This window comes from Pungitius pungitius, chromosome 9 (assembly GCF_949316345.1).
Source record: "Pungitius pungitius chromosome 9, fPunPun2.1, whole genome shotgun sequence".
NCBI lineage: Eukaryota > Metazoa > Chordata > Actinopteri > Perciformes > Gasterosteidae > Pungitius > Pungitius pungitius.
Window position 1 is genome coordinate 2,624,395 of NC_084908.1, and position 20,474 is coordinate 2,644,868.

Genomic DNA, 20,474 nt, shown 5'->3' on the forward strand with positions numbered 1-20,474 from the left:
CCATCCGAATGAGTTGATTGTGAGCGCCTCGAGGTGCTTTCTCGTTGGACTCCTCCTGAATGAGTGATACAAAAGGACTAATGCATCACATTCGGCTCCGTGCTGAGTCCTAAATCCATTTTTTTTTCGCAAGGTTTGGTAATCGATGCTCGTGCTTTTCAAATCACAGATCCCTATGTAGTTGGGTGTGTAGCTTTGCGGAAAAGGCAAATAAATATGCCTTTGAGCAAAGATTGACACTACAAATGATCAGAGCGCCACAACTTGTTCAAATCAGTGCTGGTAGCATCTGCTCGCCCAGAATTGATGACATTTAGGGTCGCCACAGATTAAATAGAGAAACCGGATATATTTGTGTGGAGACTCAACCTTTTTTTTCATCTTACCGTAGGCAGGGATCAAGGCAAATGAAATGTGTGAGAACAAAAAGTTGACGCTAAAAAAAAACCCGGATTGGACACACCACAAAACCCTAATTCTTTTTCACTTTACTGCCGTTTCTCCAACTGGTGTCTTTTAAGCACAAAGTTACGATCCAAAAGCTGAGAAAGTAGACCGCTCCTCCGAGTAATCCAGAGATCCAGCGGTAGGTCTCCAACCAGAAGCCAAGCCACGTGGGGGCGAGGTGAAGGAAGCGATTCATCGTGCTGATACACCGGCTCACTGTTGCACTAAAGCGAGAAAGATTGGTCTTTAAAATCGAAGGGTCAAGAGACACTGCAGTGACACAACAGCCCTAAAAACGGTTCCGACATCAATTTCAAGACTGGCAACTGAGCGCGGCCTGCTGAAGGTCCCTGCTACCTCTACGGCCATTTCTTAAAGAACAAAATCTCTCTTGTCTGTCGTACTCCCTCCTGCTCCCTGCAGAGGTGTCATACGTCTACGAAATGACCGCCGAAGGCTGGCGGTCAATACAATGCTTCTTTCATGACTCACACAGCGGGAGGACGGTGCAGCCGGGTCTCTGTGGATGGCATTATATTGATCTATAGTTCAAACCCGAAGAAAAAAATAAATAAATTACCCCAATCGCGGCTGAACAAAGACATCGCACGTCTGCGGCGTGGTTCAGCTGTGACCTCAGACTCGTAACTACTCGGTAGTCTAAACTTCAGCGTCAGTCATATGCGTCTTCACTGGGGGCCTGACAACCTGTGGGATTTATTCAGTCTCCACTGGGAAGTAGATATAGCAGAGACTGGACCAAAGAAGCCGGAGGGATCTTGCCCCACAGGCTTGATTCACATCAGTCCAATCTTTTGTGTGTGTGTGTGTGTGTGTGTGTGAGTGTTGGCTCTGTAGCTGTATCCGTCAGCAGAACATGCAAGCGCGCTGATGCAGGGGATAAAAAGACACACGCCGATGCAGTCGCACTGACAGGAGGCTGTGCAGTGCGTCCATACGGGATCAATGCAGCTGCAAATAAATCAACAGGACCTTAGGGCCCTTGTGCATGATCCGAATTGGAAAAGTAGTGTAATTACAGCGCACAACGCACCCTCAAACATTTCAACTGCGGTATGAGTACGTGCAAGAGCAAAGGGAAATCAAGAGGGTTGTAAAAAGGTGGTTTTCAGATTCATTTTGTGGAATCCTAATGAAAATGAATGAAATCAGTTGATCAAACATGTAGGAAAGAGAAGGGGTCGCTCCGTTTACTAATAGCCTTGACCCCGACAGTCAGTATGCTGCCTTGTTTTAATGATCCCTTCATCTATTGAATCTCCTCTTAATAGCAGTTTCTATTGAGGAGAAAAGCACTGGTTGATAAAAGGGATTAACATACACATTCATTTGCTTAAAGCGCAGTTGCAGTTAACTCACCCTTGCAGCTCCTTGACGGACATGGAGATCTTGAGGTTGTGTCCCAAAACGTGGAGCGCAGTGAGGATGTCGGCCCACTGGACCATCTCTCCCAGAGGACCCCCCTTCAGCACTTTGGGGCTGAAAACGTCTCCAGACTCCTCGGTTAGGAAGCCCACGTGGACCAGGATCTGAAAAGAGGACGGGGACACGTCACGCCGAAGACTTCTTCTTCTCACTTACTCACTCGAAGACAAATCGATCGGGATCGGGTTTAAGCATAGTATAGGTGGTCTATAACAGTGATGGATGTTTACAACTCATTCTTTTGACTTTTTACAATTTATTTTGGGCATTGTCACAAGACTACATTAATTAAACAAACCATTTAGTGACATCGCCAACAATGATCCCTTCGAAAAATGGACTAATTGGGAATGATGTTGTGCAGCTTAGAAGGCCTGACTTTGTATCCAAAGACGCCATATTCTTTATTTATTTATCATTCAAAATTATTTACCAAAATCTATTGAAGTGCATGGTGGTGCCGTAATTTACACTCACACACAGGCACAATGTCATCAAGCACATTTAATTTAATCTGATTTATATTATATCATTCATGAATGTGTGCATAGTGTACTGCATGAGGCTAAGCTCCTTGAAAGTTAAGCCTTCGCTGTGCAAACTGTTTTAATGAGTTTGGGGATTAAAATCATCGGAATTTCAGACTCTTCCACCAGAAACTGATGGAAACCGAAAAGCAGTTCTTGGAAATCCTCAAATGAATCATGGTCTCCTGCTCCAACGGGAACAGCGTGCGCGTCGTGTCCAAATCCCCTCCTCGCGGACAACTCATTCCACACGAAGCACCAGTGCGCTTGCGCAGATAACTGTTGCGACAAAGTCCCCCCCCCTCCCGCGCCAACACACGTGAGGGAATTACCCCAGTTTACATGTCGCACCATTGTGCTTACAGGCCACGGTCCCGTCATGCATGTCCACCTTAGCTGCTTCGCAATTAGTGCAACCCGCCCGAGAAATTAGCGACACGTTGCCTTTTCGCAGGGGGGATTAGACGCGTCCGTGGCCGTGCGTTAATCCCGATTAGCCGGCGCGGCATCAGCACCTCCGTGCGACACACGGGGATGAAGCTTGACGCCGACTGTGGGGAGTTTGAAAGCTAAAGTTTGGATGCCTCGCGATCCGCCTGCCCTCCCCCCCCTCTCTCTCGCTGCTCGTATCTAAGTGCATCTGGGTCCTGTGTTTGTTCCCTCGCAGCTTTGAACCAGAGAGGTAATGATTAAAAGCCTCCAAGAGCTTTTCAGAAGCGTGCCGCAGTGCGCTCCTTTTCAATGCGCTCTCCCAGTCTCCATAAAGGCACGTTAGCCACAATGTACTAATGTTTGAAGGTTACCGTGGCAACGCACGGCAAACAAACCGCACACATTTTATGACCCTGGCCAAGACTGTGTCTGAATAACAGAGAAATTCCATTTTTTATATTTACTCATTGAATATAGATTAAAAAAAAAGATATATCCAGTGATGGGCTGTCCTTTTATGCAGTGTAATAGCTGTAATCATCCAAGTTGAATGGCTCAAGTGATCCCACTAAAGTTAACATGGACAAAATGTGTGGACAATGGCGGGCCACAAGCTCCAGAGACTCCAGCTGGCGTGAAAAATCCCCTGATTTAATAAGGCTGCTCTATTAACTTCTGCTTCGTAAAAAAAAAAAGAAAAAAAAAAAAAGAAGATAAGTGAAATTTAATTACAGTTTGGGTGGCAGATGGCAGAGAGTGAGAATTGGTGGCGCCAGTGCGAGTGCCCGACCCTCGGGGCCCGAACACAGGCGACCACGCGAGGACGGAGTCAGAGGGAGGCGAGCTCCACGTGCGCAAGAGACGGAGCTAAATAAACCCCAGGAACATCACACTGTGGGGCGGGGGGATGGAGGGGGTGGTAAGGGTGCTTAACCAAACCTGGCAACTTGCACCAGGGATCTAGAGTGCCGGGGGGGGGGGGGATTTCGCTCTCTGTAATAGGCCGTATTTATCTCTATTTGGAAATGTTAATTCCCCCCCCCCCCCCCCCCCCCCCCGAACGGGAAGCGGATTAGCGCGGAGCTCGGTGACACGGCGCCGGAGAAGTAACCCCCACATCACAGAGCCCCAATCGAGAGCTAAGAAACGGAGAGGAGAGGCAGAGCCAGTGAAGGGTGGGCTTCGCACCTGGGTGCCATCGCTCGACCATGAAGACGGGTGGGGGGGGGGGGGGGGGTTCCTCCAGGGACCAGATGGCGTGTGTCTGAGTGTGCGTCTGTTTGTTTGTTTTGCGTGCCTTTGTGTGCCACACGCTCCTCTCATGCCTCGGTGAACTGTGTGTGTGTGCGTCTCTCCCGTTTGAACCCGAAGCCGCAGAGCTCCGCCGGGGGGGGGGGGGAGGGGGGGGTACCATGACAACACTCTCGTGCTCAAATCTGCATTCAGAATGTGCGCTTTGGAAATGTGTAGTTATACAACTAATAAGATACGGTGCGGAAGAGTAAAATACGGCGTCCTTCATGTTTCGGGGACCGTTTCATGTAACATGTCGAATCCTTGAAAAGTCCTTGGTGCGCTGACATTAAAAGTGGCTCTCTCTCTCAAGTATGGGGCCCCACTTACTCTTCCCCACTCATCACTAACAGGCTAACGACAGAGGAATGCTAATGCACGTGTGTGTGTGTGTGTATGTGTGTGTGTGTGTGTGTGGGTGGGGGGAATGCGCCCGTGCCACCACGGCCCTCATGGAGGTCACAGCTGTCGGATGGAAGGCAGCGGCGGCGGGGGCGGCGAAGGCAAGCTGCCGCTGCCGCTGCCACCCCATCGCTGCCCGAACCTCAAGTTCACCTTCTCCGTCATCCTCCGAGTCAGCGCTCCACACACCTGCTTTCCCCTCACGTCTCACCCCCCCCCCTCCCACAACGTATCACCTACTCTGTCCGCACTTCATCAGTCAGGGGGGGGGGGTCAATTAACTCCCGAGAGGCCAGACCCGGGGAGAAGGGAAGCGGTTGCGGGCGGATGCTGACAAACACCCTATGCTACGCTCGCCAAGTGGCCACAGAGGCACACAGATCTGCTCTAGACGCGCAACAAGGTACGGGTCAGCGTCCTTGGATCCGTGCAAGCGTCGTCTCTTAGAAGCTCTCCGCCGTGCCGGGGGCCTCCGCTCGAACGTTTCCGCCGTGACGTCTCGGAAGGGAAAGAGAGACGCAATTGGCTCCGCCCCCAAAAATGGCGGCTGGATGGGTTGACCCTGGCTTTTGATCGAGTTGGACAGCGGCACAAACGGGCCTGCTTTGAAAGCGAAGTGCAGGGGAAAGAGATTGATTATATATTTTCACCCTGAGCTCCAGGATCAAAGAGGAAACAAATTCTGCGGATCAATCCCAAAAATAAGAGGTTTCCGAGAACACTTGAAGGCGGGCTTGTGCCTCGTTCAACGCGGCGGCTTTCATGTAACTGTCTCTGAAACGTCTACGACTCCACTTCAGAATTTGGTTTCTCCAAGTTTTCACGGTCATCTCACACACACACACACACAACCTCACACACCTCCCCGTCCCTCCCCACTGAGAGTTCAAATGAATCATCCTGCTTTTTCTCTCTCTCTCTCTCTTGATCCTTCGCTCCCTGGAAGCTTGCCTCTCTGCTCTGTTAATTTATTCTTATTCTGAGTAAACATCCCCTCCGCTCACAATCAAAGAGAAAGCCAAACAAACAAGGAAACGGAACGGAACTAACGGGAACCCCGTTGGAATTGTAGACACTGCACACTCCGGCAGAACGCGCGAGTGGCCGCGGGAACCGAGGGCTTCCGTCAAAGACAGGAGGTCGGAGCGAGTGCGGCTCACATCAGACAGTGTTTTTGCAGAGTTTGCAGTTAATTAAAATCAAACAGTGTTCTCCTTTTCAATTTTAAAAGCGAGCCCTTTGTTTTACTTAAAAGTGAAGGTGAGCATACATCTTTTTCCGCGTGTGCGGAAGGGGAAACGGATGAAAAATGTTAACATTCGACTAGTTCAGACTGAGATTAGATTTTCAAATGAAACGTATTTGGATTCAGCCTTTGGCTTTTACTGCAAATTATGCAAACACAAACGCATTTGCCTCTCATTTCTAATCATTTTGACGAACAGCTTTCGACGGGGGGGGGGGGGGAAGGTTTGCTCCTGCAAACACCAGCGCAGACATCTACGGCTCAGATAGCTGCGGCACATTATTGTACATTTATTACATTAAATAGACATTAACAGCGTGGCGTGATGTAGGAAAACAAAACCCCTCGGTGCATTGCAACAGAGGAGCACATCGATCGCAGGAACACACTATTTTCACCTTTGTTAACTTCATTTAGAGAGAAATGGAGACGAAGAGAAGCATTTTAGGGTAAAAGGAGCAGAATGTGTGTAGTCGGCCCCTCCACATTAACACATTCATTCATCATTATCTTCTCAGCTATGAATTTTTGTTCTTTTGTTCCCATTGTGACCCCCCCCCCCATCATATCCTAAATCCACATTCTAAAATACCTTCCCATCATTTATCGGCCTCTTGTCAATCCCTTTTCATTTCATTCTTCTCATTTTGCATTTCATCGTGATCACAATAGTTTGTAATCACTTCCCACCTTTGAAACCTTTTCTTTCTTCCGTTCCTGCATCTCTCGCTATTCCGTTGGCCCACGCCGAGCCCTCGGCACGCGCGCTCGACAGCAGGACCAACGCTGCACAGCTGTGTAAACCGCGGCGTAAATGAGGTTGAACTCCCTTCGCAGTTGGATAACGCCATAAATTCTTACTTTGAAAAATGAAGCTTTGAGAACGGCTACAAAAAGACACTCGGACATGCTATCATTACCTCCTCTGTGATTTAAATCCCATCACCATCCAAAGTGAGAACCCTCAAGACGCATCAAAAAATGTACCTGAGTGGCAAACAGTGATTTGATCTAACCTGGAATCCTCCATTTAACGGCGAGGCACTCGTAGATCCCTCTGAGTACTGTACTGCCCGTAGTATCCCCTCACCACACATGCCATCTCTTTACTGTGGCACCAGTCTTTGCCACCGCTCACCTTCTTCTGGTCCCTCCAACGTCGCTCCAGCGTTGCATCCAGGCGGCTGGCGGCCACGGCCCACTGCGGTGCGAGGCGGCGGATGCGGCGCTTCATGAAGCTGAGGGACTCCTTCCCGGCCCCGACCTGGTCCAGCAGCACGGACAGGTCCGTGCGGAAGGCGGCCTGCGGGTGGACGGATCGAGAGTCAGTTTTGTCATTTCGCAGCAGCGACACGGAAGAGAGCTTCGACTTGGGTGATGTTCATTCTCTTTAAGGGGCAGACAAACACCCAGAAACGGTGTCTTTGTTTAAAGAACAAAACATTCGCGGCATTTACATCTCTACGAGTCCTCGGAGGTCCATGTTCACTTTGTTTTACTACAGTATTCAGAGGCTGGCTTCACAGGCTCCTGTCCAATAAAAGTTTCAGCACAGCACACATTTTTTCACAGTTTTGTCCTCTGAGAACAACTTTGGCTCAGCCTTGTTTGTGTGCGAGATGCAGGAAGACCGCAATCCACAGTTCAGTAATTTGGGTCACAGGAGAAGGCGGAGATATCGGTCTTCATTCAGAGTGACATTTTGAAAACCCTCCCGAAAAGATTCACTGCCGCCAAAAATAAAGCACAAAAAAGGCGAGGTTAAACCCCCCCCGAAAACACTAGTATATATCGACACATCACCCCAAAGCACCCTGCAGAAGGCTGACCAGGCCGCTGGCACTTGGAACTACGCCCTTTCCTTTTAATAAACCTCTAAACCCATTTCTTTATTATCACTGTGAAGACACACAGGACACCTTTTACGTTTCATGGGGTTTCCTTTGTTTGTAAAAAATAGAATGTGCTGGGATTTTTGTGGGTGTGACCCCGCATCCTGACTGTCAGTTGGCCTTTGTAAGGAACGAGGAGGGACGCGCGACGTACCTCAGGCTGATATATATCAGCGGCTGGTGATGGAAAATGTTAATTATTGGTTATTATTCAGACAGTTAAACTGTTGATGATAAAATCGCGGCCACAAATATGAAGTCAAGTTGCTTCCACACAGTCTGATACAGTCGGTGGCCGTGTCCGCCTTTAAAGTTGGTTTGTTATTCACCAAACACTATACGAACAGCTATAAAAAGCATGAATGGGAAATTACCAGTTATCCTATTTTGATTATCTGTGTCGAGTGAAAAGCAATCCATATCGTGCATCCTTGAATTCTAAGTATCATGCCATCATTTCAAAGTTAATGTTGTGTAAAATAGAGGGTGGAAGTAAACAATAAAGGGGATCATGCCTGTTTGGATTAGAAGGGAGTGAAGGGGGTCAAGTGAAGGTCAACTTGTATGTAGTGACGAGGGCACAGAACACAACAAAAGAACTGTGAGCTCTTTTCTGATGACTTAACGACCACATTCAATCCCTCTTCATTTTTGTTGTCTCTCTATTACAGGCTGCTAACAAAAAGTGGTTTCCAAGGAGAGGAAGATTCAGTATGTTGGTAAAAATGTTTTATTCATCTCATAACTGGTTTTTACTTCCCATTCTCATGTGGTTGCTATAGAATTTGAAATCTTTAGTATCTCTTTACCCATATTACACTGGAAACTAATCCACATCCAAACCAGCATCCACAAAGCATCACCAGTTGCAAAAAGGAGTCATTTATTACATTCGTTCTTAAATACATGACAGCTACTTGAGAAAAATAGGAACAGGATTAAATACAACAAGAGCTACTCCAAATAATCAGCTGCACTATTTAACCCTCATTTCTAAACTCACAGTATGAATTTAATGGAACAGTCGCCTTGATCCCAAAATCAATTGTACAACCATAGTATTTTGACATAACCGTTGCACGCATTGTACGTTGTAGTTAGTTCATTTGATGTGGTATTTTTAATCAAACAAAAGGGATCATAAAAACCACAACTAAGGGGACCTGCATTATTTTAACAGAGCAGCAGTTCCTCTGCTGTCTTGGCAACAGTTTCAACCTTAAATTCAAAACAGGATTAAATTCCCCTGAAAGAATGGACTGTACTTGTACAGCTCTTTTCTAGTCTTCTGACCACTCAAAGAGCTTTAACACTACATGACATCATTCACCCATTCATACACTGATGGCAGGACCTACCACACACAGAGGCACCTGCCCATCAGTAACTAACCAACCAATTACTATACAGGTGAAACTCGAAAGGTGAAGACCAAAGGTGAAGCTAATATATATATATATAGCCATAATCATCTAAATTATATCAAATAAAGGCTTGGAACATCTCACTTTGAATGTAATGAGTCTATATAATATATTATTTTCACCTTTAAAGTTGAATTACTGAAAGTAATGAGCTCTAACAGGGATAACAGCGTCCCTTACACTTAACATGAGCATTCTTTGCTATACCTGTATGCCTCTCTGCCAGGTGTCTCCCTCTCACCTGTCTCTTGGGGGCCTTGGGCTGCGGTACATACTGGGTGGGCGGGCTGCTTTGATTCCTCCAGGCCAGCGGGGGACAGAACCACTCCACCTCGCTGAGGTAGACCAGGAAGGAGCAGTCGGAACCGTCGACGCCGTAGAAGGCGTAGCAGGGGTCCGAAGTCCAACGCGCACGCATCCACTGGACGGCATACAGGCAACACCGGAAGCGCATCAACCAACGAAAGCATAGGAAAAAAAAAAAAGAATATGGATTGTTTTCTTTAACAGCATTGTGCACAGAGGATCTGCTGCTGGGTCGCAAATATGTAAAACTCTAGCTAAACGATGTTAAAGCTTCAACTTGACACAGTTTGTTTTCACAGTATCTTTAGGCATCACATCTTGTGATGCCTTCCAAGAAATATAGTCTGGTCTGAAGTGGCTGGTCAGAGGTGAAAGGTCTAATGCAGTGATTCTCAACTGGTGGGTCGCGACCCGCCTCTGCATGGGAAATTAAAAATTAGAATAAAAAAATTTAAAAAAATCACAAAAGAAATCCTCCTGTGATTTTATTTTGAAGGGACTTTTGTTAATGCAGGGAGTGCCGTTTTTTTTTGCCGGCTCGTCCATGTTTTCAGCAGCGTGTGGCAGGTTGGGTCAAACCATTCTGATATGGGGGAGACATTGGGTTTTTAGGATAATTAAACATCCTGAATATAGAATGATTGATTTTGAATAAATTTGAGAAGTTGAGAATGTTCCTCGATTTGGGTCGCGGCTTGTTATTAAAGGGGGGATGGTGGGTCCCGGAGCCAGACCAGATGAGAACCACTGGTCTAATGTGTCTTGGACCTTACATCTTAAACCTAATATCTTTATTATCATCTCCAGGTGGACACTCACATCTACTTTCCCCGGGCACTCAGGAAAGCGGGGGTCTCTCGGTACCTCACACTGGCTCGACGTCCCATCTCTCACTGCTGAAAAGACAAAATTCGGTAAGAAAACACACCCCGGGATCCAGTCCTTATTTCAAATACTCAGCTCCATGATGAATCAACACATAACTCCTGTGAGGGGGGATAGTTTGCAATCACTGTCAGCGGCTTTGTCAGTCAAGACTTTGCTCTCACGTTAGTCCCCTTTTATCAGAACAATTAACAATTAAACAACTCCAGCACACAATCACGCAGCTCATTTAGCGGCGTAAAGGTGCCGCCTTAAAGCCTCCAATCGCATCCTTTTCACACAAAGTGAGAGCCATTAATGGCTTTTTGCGCTCCCCCTTTGAGCGACTCCTACGGCGACATTGCGATCGCGGCTCCCGGCGTACGCTGCAGCGCGTTCACTGGGCCTGACGCTCGCGAGGCCCCGTCACCCCCCCCCCCTGCCCCCCTCCCGCGCTGCTGCCAACCGTCCCACGGTTACGCATCCACATCCGTCCGCTCGCTTAGGCTACACTCGCTGCATTCATTGCTCCGCTGGCTTAAGTAACTGCTGCTGATGTGAGGGGGGTGGGGGAGGGGGAAAGGAAGAGAGGGACAGAGATGGAGAGAAAGGGAGATTGAATTGACGTCGTCCAAGTGGGAAAAAAAAAAAAAAAAACAGTCCAGGGTTCAATATCTCATTGTTTTTCTGTCTTTCTCTTTTTTTTCCTTCTCTCCCGGGCCGATAAAGGCGCCTTTCTCTCTCTCTTAGGTTCCGTTTGTTTTCATTTGCCTAATGAAAGTGAGACATTTCTCCACATAAGTCTTCCCCCCCCGGGGCTGCTCTCCAATCGACTGCAGACACACCGCTCTCAAATATGATTACGACAGCGAGCGCGGCGGGAGCAATTGGAAACGTGGTCAACTAACTGGATAAAAAAAAAACTTGACTGCCGTCATTGCAAGACAAAAAACAACAGCCTTGTTGCTCGAGGGGGGAGGGGATATTGTAATCAGGTCCTCTCTCTGTCGCCCTGTGTGTCCCTGTCAGCAGTCGTTCTCCCCCCCCCGCACACGCCTGACCACGAGATAAATAAACCGCCACTGAGCCGTATGATAATAAAGTCTGCCGGCAGAGTTTCTATTCACGTGTGATTAGAGAACGCGGCGTCGTCCCTGCGGATGCAGCAGGGAGGAACAAAAGGAGATGTTAACACTCGTTTATTCTCATGTAAAGACTTGGGCAATTATACTCAAGGGAAAAGTGAGGGACAACATGGAGGAAAGAAGGATCATCGTGTGGGTTGTATTATTGGTGCCTGCAACATTTATTGATTCATAAATGTAAAAAGAGAAAACGACAAGGGGTGGATGGAAGCAGGGAAGGGATGACGAGCTTTGTGGAGATGACCTCGGTGTCCCACATGTAAAACACAACGTGCTGCCAGAGGAGACATCCGTCTTACATTCAGACAACAAATTATATCAATCTGCAATCTAACTTCAGGCTTTCCTAGTTTTGATTTTTGTTAAGCCCGAAAATTATTACTGAAACTCTTATTTAGAATTTAGGTTGATCAAATTAAAGAAAGAAAAACCCATTTTGCACTTCCGGGTGCCTGGTTCAGATGCCTGAAGTGGTGTTCATTCGTGATCATTTGTGAAGATGATCTGACAGAAAAACCCAGATCTTATTTTCTACAAAAATACCTTCTTTAATCTGAAGGGATTTTTTTTTATAAACAGGCCTCTTATTATTAGTGATAATCTGACTGTATAGTAACGGGACGCAGACCAAATTCCCTCTTAGCCAGCATGTGTGTGCACAAATGCTGTGTGTTCTCCTCTGTTGTGTTACGACCAATTAGAAGTGTAACTCCAACACGAGCTGACAGCTGAGCATGAGCCCAGCTGCGCTTACAAGTTACACCATTACTGAGGAAGAACCCTTTCAGCAACTTCTCTTCCCTTTCAACGGATGTTTCTAAGTTTGTAGTATGCAATACAATCTCTCTTCGGGTTAGTTCTGTGTAGTGGCTGAACTGCTTATTGCTAATACTGTTTTATAGTGTGTGTGTGTGTCAGTTGTGTATCGCTTTTGATTGTAATTGTGAGATGGTCAAAGTAGTTTGCAGTTAATTCATTTTTTGTTAGTTATGTTTTTTGACGTCTTATACAAGCACAATGTAAAGTAAAACAAAAAAGGCCTTTTGCACCAATTACGAAGCTGCTGCTGCTGATGCTGCTGCTGATGATGATGATGATGGGTACGTACCTTTTCCCTGCAGCATGCTGTTTTGCAGTATCTGCTCCACCCTGGTAGCCATGTTGGAGACGTTCTGAGCGATCGCTTGGATCCTTTCCACCAGGCCGGCGGGCTGAAACCTGCGCGTACACACACACACACACACACACACAACACAACACAACCGTAAAATGAAACAGCCTTCTTCTTCCCGGCTATTCCTTCTCTGTGCTTCCCCCCCCACCTCCCCTTTCCTACAACTCAACAGATGTACAAGTGTTAGTGGGAGATGCAAATTGTTAGACACTTGGTTGGAGCGTGAAATAGAAAAAGACCTGTGCTGTTAATGCCACTTCCTCTGCAGAGTGAGAGACTTCCCGTTCACTTAATAAGATGTGTGTGTGTGTAAGTGTCGTACGTGGTTGTGTCCTCATCGGAGTGCCGCATATCTCCGAAGCGACTGACTGCATGATTGCACATCACACGAAACCAAGGCTGCGTATCCACACATGCTCACGCGGCTGGGCCCATTACGGCCATTCAAATGCCTTGATTTGAGCGCGCATATTGTGTGTGTGTGTGTGTGCGTGTGTGTGTGTGTGTTGGGTTGTGTCTGCGTGTGCCTTCCTGTTACTCTGTATTGTCTCATCAGCAGATGGTATTAACCCTCATTAAAGTCAGGAGATGAAACTCAGCAAAATAACAAATCATTAGTGATGATGATTATGATTAGAGTTATTGATCGTGTGTGTGTGTGTGTGTGTGTGTGTGAGGATGGACTAAAAGGCTTGAGTTACTAAATTACAACAGCAGCTGCATTAAAAATGAATTAGAAAAAAAGTCCTAGGGCCAAGGGAATACAGGGATGGAAGTTTCCAGTTTTACAAAGTGTAAACATCAAAAGGAGGTAGCCATCAAGTCACAGCTGCATTAGCAGGTTTCTACGTATAAGTAGTAAGCATTGAAATGCGTCTTTGCGTCCAGTAAAATACGCTCACTTCCCGTCAAGTTGTTATATATCTAGTTCTTGGACAATTGGCGGAAGTGTAAAATTCGGACATAATATTCAGTATTTCTGTTTCTGTTTTATCCAAACTGTAAAAACTACTAGTTACTATGTTACTGTCCCGCAATTGTATGGCGCCATCGATGCGATTTACATTCATGTCTGTCTGAAAACGGATTTCATCCATTTGTGTGAAATTGTGATCATTACTATTTGAATTGGAAACACAAAATCATTTTTTTTTAATAACCGACAGACGTCTACTGAGATATAAGGTGCAAAAGAATGAGGGCTGAACAAATATCCTGCAAATATAATAGCGGTTTCTTTTCATTGCTTTGCATCTAGTTACCCTTCGGGGACAAATAAAAAAAAAAAATTCATCAATCCATCCATTCTTCGTATTTATGCCGGCAGCCTAAACGTCACATGGGATGCAATTAGACACGACCAGATTACTTTTAAAGGAGAGCTTCCAACTCACACGCAAACCCCCTTTTCTGACCCCCTTTCATTTAAAAGAGAAAGAGATTCACACTCAGGCTTCACTTCAAAAACAATGAAGCGTCCCCATTACTACAGCTGCAGGACCAATCGACCTGTCCATCACACAGAGAGCTGAAATACTTGCAAGTCATGGAACTGACTTTGTTCATCATCCCGCCCTCCTTATGCTCTACAAGCCATCCGGGGTTTTTCCCGTAGGTGGCTTTTTTGTTTTTTCACACCAAGAAGGGATCAAGGAAGGCACATTCCAACCTCTTGGCTTGCGCTATGCAGCATAGTGTTACTGTTTTTGCATTCTGCACCACAGTTGTTGAAGAATAACCTTTTCCTTTTATTAAATTGTTGTTGGTGTGTTGATTCAGTGGCACAAAACGGCCTCCCTCTCACCTTTGAAAAGTCACCAAAGGGAATATCTCCACAGCTTAAAAAAAAAAAAAAAGAAAACTCTACGAATGCTCAGTGGGAAAACAGCTTCTGACAGAACTAATTATATTAGATATATTCCCGGGGAGGGAAGCAAATACGCATTAGCGAAAGACATTACCTATTATTGTCCTATGATGAAAGCCACCACTATTATCCCCCTAGGAAGGGATATTAAAATCATTATTAAACAGAAGGTTCAAGTTTGCAGCCGGAGAGAATAACCGCCACTTAAGTGCTTAAAAAGTTGCAATATGTCTGACTCAGAGGACAAAGCCGTCGCTGGGTAAGCCGAGTATACGTGACTTTGCAATCTGTCCTAAGAACGCAACCTTCCAATCCCACCTCCAACATCTGCTATCACGTGAAATCGTCCCCAGAGATGAGCGCAGAGAGGAGTCATCGAGGGGGAGACCAAGGTCGGAGAAACGTATAAAAAAAAAAAAGGGCTGAGAAGTAACGGAGGGGCCCGCACGAGGAGAGAAAATACACACACGTACAAGAGACACGCACACCGCCAGAGTCGAGGAAAAAAAAAAACCCGAGCCAGCAACGTACAAGGGGGGCGGACCTTTGTGTTAAGAGAGAAGAAATAATCAAATGAAGACGTCCTCGGCTCCTTTGCGTTGGAAGCCAAAAAAAAAAGAAAAGAACAGCACAGAGTGAGTCACGGAGTGAAACATTAAACGATGATTATGATCAAAGAATACAAGCATATGCATATTTAATGGAAGCTTCCTCCCCTTTTGATGCATGTAGACAGTTGGCTCTCTTACAAATAAGGGGAACAAGACACAAATGAGGAATAGCACGGAGGAGACAAAACGAGGTGGGGGGGGGGGGATTATAGAGGGAGGGGAGACGACAAGAGCAACCCACTGACGGAATGCCGAGAGGAAGTAGAACTCTCTGAAGGGAGGTGAACGGGAGAGAAAGACTGTGCGAGAAAATCGGAGAAAATGACAACTGGGAGAATTTCCAAGGACGCAAAAAAAAAGTGCCTTTCTCTCAATCTAATGAGATGATCTTCTTAAGGGAAGGAGGACAGCTCTGACAGACGAAGACGTCCAGGGCGAGAGATGCATGAGACAAGGCCACGGCATGTCGCTCCCTTTCCGTTGGCTCGCCACCGCTCTGACTTTTTCACCTTTTGGTCGCCGTGTTGAAACGTCGCACTTCACCGCTTCATAGCTGAGTTACTGCTGCTGCTGCAGTCTGTTCCTCACGCCGTTTCCTAATCGGCAGCTGGGATGTTTGTCGGGGTGGCGGCGTGACCTGCGACGTGCTGCAGCACGGCGTGTTTTTTTGATGGCTCCGCCTTCTGGCCGTCGGGTCGATGCGGCAGTGTGGGACTCAATCTGGCGGGGATTTTAACCTTCAACCAGCAAAAAGTGCGGCATGACGGTGACGTGAGCGGTGTGGAAACGAAGGCCGCTCGCGGGGGAGAAATATGGGTCCAGCCAAGGCACCTCGGGGGATACTTAGCATCTCCCCCCTCTCATCCCCTGCACAGCAAAGTGGAGTGAAACAACTCTGCATCCTCTTCCCCCCCCCCCCCCTCGGTCTTGTCTTTCAGGCTCCCTCCCTCCATTTTCCGCTCTATCGAGAGGCCGCCCTGTGGGCGAATCACAGGCCGGGGGCCCTCAGGCCGCCGCACGGGAGTGTCAGCACCGATGACGCTCAAACGGAGACCAGTGTGCGCGCGTGTGTGTCGTTCTTGTGAACGTGTGCCTGACTGGCCTGGATTTGGGATGTATATATATATATATTTTAATTCTAAAGCTCTCTCTTCCCATTTGCCCCCTCTCGCCGCTGGCCAAAATCACACTTTACCACGTCGCTCATACTTCTCACCCCCCCCCCCCCCCCCCCCCCCTCTGTCTATCGAATGGTGCAAGAGTAAGATGAAGAGCAAGGAAAGGCAGAGCAAAAGAGGGTGAATGTGAATAGTAGAAGACAGAGAAAGAAAAAGAGGGGGAAACGAGAAATCACTGAAGTAAAGAGAGACTGTGTGTGTGTGTGTGTGTGTGTGTGTGTGTGTGTGCGTGTGCGCGTGCGTGTGGCCATTAATCCTGCAGGCTATGTCCTCGGTCAGGGGTCTGTGCCTTGGTCTCATGCCCAGACTGGTTTTAACAAGTGTTACTTCTGGGGATCTAATACACGAACACACACACACACACACACTCATTAAACACATTATTGTCCTTCTATCAAAGGACCATCATCGATACATAGAGTGTGAGTGTGTGTGGGCGGGTTTGTTCTTTCCCTGAGTCGATATCCTTTTCATCCTTTGGCGGCCTGAAACTAAAAGTTTTGCTCCAACTATTGAAGATGCTTCACTCCATCCAGCGCAACACGAACGACATTGTCCTCGAAAAATGTAAAATCGTTTGGGGGGGGGGGGGGGGGGGGGTTTGTTCTGATTTTAGGAGTTTTGTTCGCGGCGGCTTTCAAGGGAGGACTCCTCAAAGAGGCAGGAGGAGATGTGAACTTCACGCAGCAGCAGCTGATGCGACACGTCTCAGAGCTCGGAGGAGGCCTGATGGGCTCGGTTAATGGTCTTATGTCTCTGGGGGGGGGGGGGGGGGTTTGAAGTCATTTGTGTTGGTGTGAGCACATATTAAGACTAAAACATTCATCCGTGTTGCTTACTCCATTTCATTTAGCCGCTTTTAGAGTTGCAATTTCAATGCAATATGAACATTAACATTTTGTGAGAAATGCACTTTAACTTTAAAGTAACTAAACCAGCTTTGCAATCTGTGCTCCAAACGGGTAGTAGGTTGAATGCAGTTGTGTGTAATGGGGTGTTTAGCAGAGCTGCAGGCTCTGTTGCGGGGGATTAAGCCTCGGCCTCTGGAGTGAAGCCCCCCCCCAAACCCCCCCCCGCGCCTCTCAGGCTCCCCAACTAAACCCTAATAGGATTCTGTTTCGATCGCTCACGCTGTATTTCAACCCCGCAAGACCAATTATGCTATTAAAACATGCAGAACGTGAACACTTTTACTCGTTAGGGCTACTGAAAACTCACATGACATCCCAAACAATCCAAAGATCGACGTACAGCTGAAAGTCATGGGGGGGGGGCGGGGACAGAATGTGCGCCCGCACCAATCATTTAAAAACGATACAATGGCTTGTTTAAGAATAACACGCAGTACATTATGCTCCTTTTAGTGTAATTAGCACAATCGCGCGATAGGCTAATCCTGGTAGATTTGTATCAAATTCAGACACACGACATCCGTCTTGAAAGGTAGACGGCATGGTCCTTAAAGGGGGCAAACATTACCCATAATCCAGCAGTTCTTAATCCATTCAGAGGCAACAGCTAGAAATGGATTCCTGCCACGGTAGCACGTGCACCCTCAGCGGGACTCTTCTCCCACGGCTTCGCCCTGAGAGTCCATTAAACAGTCCATTACGAGACATTGATTGCAGTCAACACCAACGCCAGGCCGTATTAATCGCTCCATCCCTCCGCCGTGGATCTAAAAAAAACCCGCTGCCGCGTACCCCGGCATCGTTTAACAAGGGTTTGAAGAAGCCAGGGCGGATTTCTGTCGGCGAGCATCACGTCACGCCCCCCCCCCACTGACCTGCGTTCGGTGGAGTCAGTCCGTTTGAAAAGCAAAGCGGAGAAAGAGGGGCTGAGAGCGGCGGCGGCGTGCAAAATTGTGGGTCCAGAACGGGGCGATCAGAGGAGGCGTTTGGATGAAAGCGACCGCTGGGAAGGTCACACAAGACTCTTTGGATAATAGGAGTCGATTTCCACGAGCGGGGGGGGTAAAAAAGACTATAAGCGAGAAGATCAGAGGGAAATAAAATAAGCCAGGGAGTGAAAAGCAAAGGACAACGTCTGCAGTAGAGATAGAGTGCTGATCTACAATCAGGACTAAATCAAATATGATGGTGGCATTATTGGTACTTTATGCTGCAAAGGACATCTTACAAAGCTCCGCCAGCTGCTTCCTACATTTATCCAAGCGGAGCAAAGAACTTGTGATCATAAAAGCGTTATCTCTGTGTCTATATTATACTTTTCCATTTTTGTAAGAGGGATGGAACAATGCCTACACTAATACAGCCACACGATGCATACGACTAACTCTGATTCATATTCACTCACCCAACTAATTACAGCAAAGATCTAGTGTTTTGAAAGGGAATCCATCCAACAGCACAGCGACACATCTACTGTGCATCGTTAACATTTCATCCACTCTGACTCCTGCCCCCACGTGATTGGACGATGTCTTTAACCCGCGCCGTAAGAGCTCTGGTTGACTTGAACGAAAGTCACTTCATTGCGGCACTTAAATATTTGTGCGTTCTGTGTGAAAGTCCTCACGACAAAGCCAGCACTTTGAGGTCAGACGCACGACTGACCTGTGGAACGGGGGGGGGGTCGGCGTACCTGCTGATGGCGGAGCTGAGCTCATCCAGGCGCCGCGCGTCCACGCCGCCGCCGCCGCCGCTGCTGCTGTTGTCCAGTTTGGACAGGCTGTCCATCCTCTTTAGGATCACCTCCAGCATGTCGCTGATCTTCCTCAGCACGCCGCGGGACTCCACGCCTCCCAGCACTGCGGAGCGCACAGGCACAGGCATAGGGGTAAGGGGGGGTAGACAGGAGAGGGATGAAAAGGCTGGATGGCGGAGCAGGTAACAAACTAGCAGAACAGCGTCCACATTAGTCAAGGCCGCAGCCCATCATGTCGCTGCAGGTCTTTGGGCGTGTAAAGCCGACCCAAAGAGACCTCCCTTCTGTCTCGTCGCCAAACGAGGCAAAAGTCTCTCAGTCACTCTATCAGATTCGTGGCAAAACACTCGCCATCCGACTTCCATCTGACCATGTGATATGTGACACGCGCAGACAGTTACCTGAGTTTGATAAAGAAAAGCCACTCTGTAACCTCATGAGAGCAGCTCTCATTTCTATGAGCCCTGTCTATAACTACACTAACCCGTACCTTTTAAGGCTCGATCCCTCCCTTCCTCTGCCTAAGGGGGCGCGCTCCGAGCAGCGCTGCATTCCGATCTCTGGTTAGAAACCTTTTGTTTCGGGCCAGAGCACACACACACGGGTCCGATGCCATGACTACGGGCCTACCTCCATACCCTTTGATGCAAGAATAACTTCCAGGAAGACTGCGACTTATGAAAAGCCAGGAACTCATTAAGCAGAGGCACTTGTGTTCTTGCCCCTCTTTCCCTCCCTGTCTGTGTGATGTCCGTTGCCTTTATTTTTATCCAGCTCAGCAGAGAGCGTTGTGTACCTAGGTCTGTGTGTGTGTATGTGTGTGTGTGTGTGCGCGCGCGTGCAGAGAGATTTATACATCGTTGCCCCACCAGAAAGGAGAAAAGAGTGACTCATACAACACAGGCGAGGACAGTGAGGGAGATTTTTAAAATCCAGTCCGACTGGATGAAAAAAGGTCCACAAGACCTCATTAGGATAATTGCACCGGCACCGCCGGGGTCAGGGTGTCTGTGAATCCGGGCATAGTGGCCCAGGACAACGGAGGGGGCTGTAAGGTGGACTCTCCTGAGATAGCTCTGTCATTAAGTCCTCCCCCAAACACGAAAGAGCAGACTCTTACCATCTAACAATGGCTGCTGAGAACGAGTGGAAGGGAACATTGTGGCTCAGATAGCAACCAGCGCTGAGCAAGACTCTTATTGTTACCCTTTCACCGAGCCCTGTGCACTCTGTCGGACATTGGGACATGAGAATGAGGGCTGTTATTGGGTCTCACGTGGACACATCCATTTTTTATTTTTTTTTTTAACTTGAGAAACGTTTTGGTTATTTCTCTGTTTTTGTGCTTGCGACCTATGAAGTAGAATCCATCCACAGCTGGGCGGTCTGCGCGTGCTTTTAACCAGCGTGAGCTCAAGGCCGTGCAGGGCGCTCATCCGTTGCAGCTGATAACGGCGTCCGGGGGGGGGGGGGCGACGTGGTCTTTCTAGGAGTGTGTCGCCCCGCCCTGCGTTTCCCCTCCAGGTAAACAAACACTGCTGTCTTCCTGTTTG

General features: G+C 47.7%; 1 protein-coding gene across 1 annotated transcript in view; it reads right to left on the reverse strand.

Moving 5' to 3' along the window:
* Nucleotides 1-19,049, reverse strand: part of LOC119218172 (alpha-1,6-mannosylglycoprotein 6-beta-N-acetylglucosaminyltransferase B-like) — a 46,522-nt gene extending 27,473 nt beyond the window's left edge. Inside the window, exons 1-6 of the mRNA XM_062564331.1 lie at nt 18,859-19,049; nt 12,533-12,642; nt 10,235-10,311; nt 9,351-9,530; nt 6,932-7,096; nt 1,828-1,997 (exon numbers count right to left, since the gene is read on the reverse strand). Of these exons, the coding sequence (XP_062420315.1) occupies nt 1,828-1,997; nt 6,932-7,096; nt 9,351-9,530; nt 10,235-10,311; nt 12,533-12,642; nt 18,859-19,049 (893 nt within the window). The remainder of the gene's footprint in view (nt 1-1,827; nt 1,998-6,931; nt 7,097-9,350; nt 9,531-10,234; nt 10,312-12,532; nt 12,643-18,858) is intronic.
* Nucleotides 19,050-20,474: the final 1,425 nt, after the last annotated feature.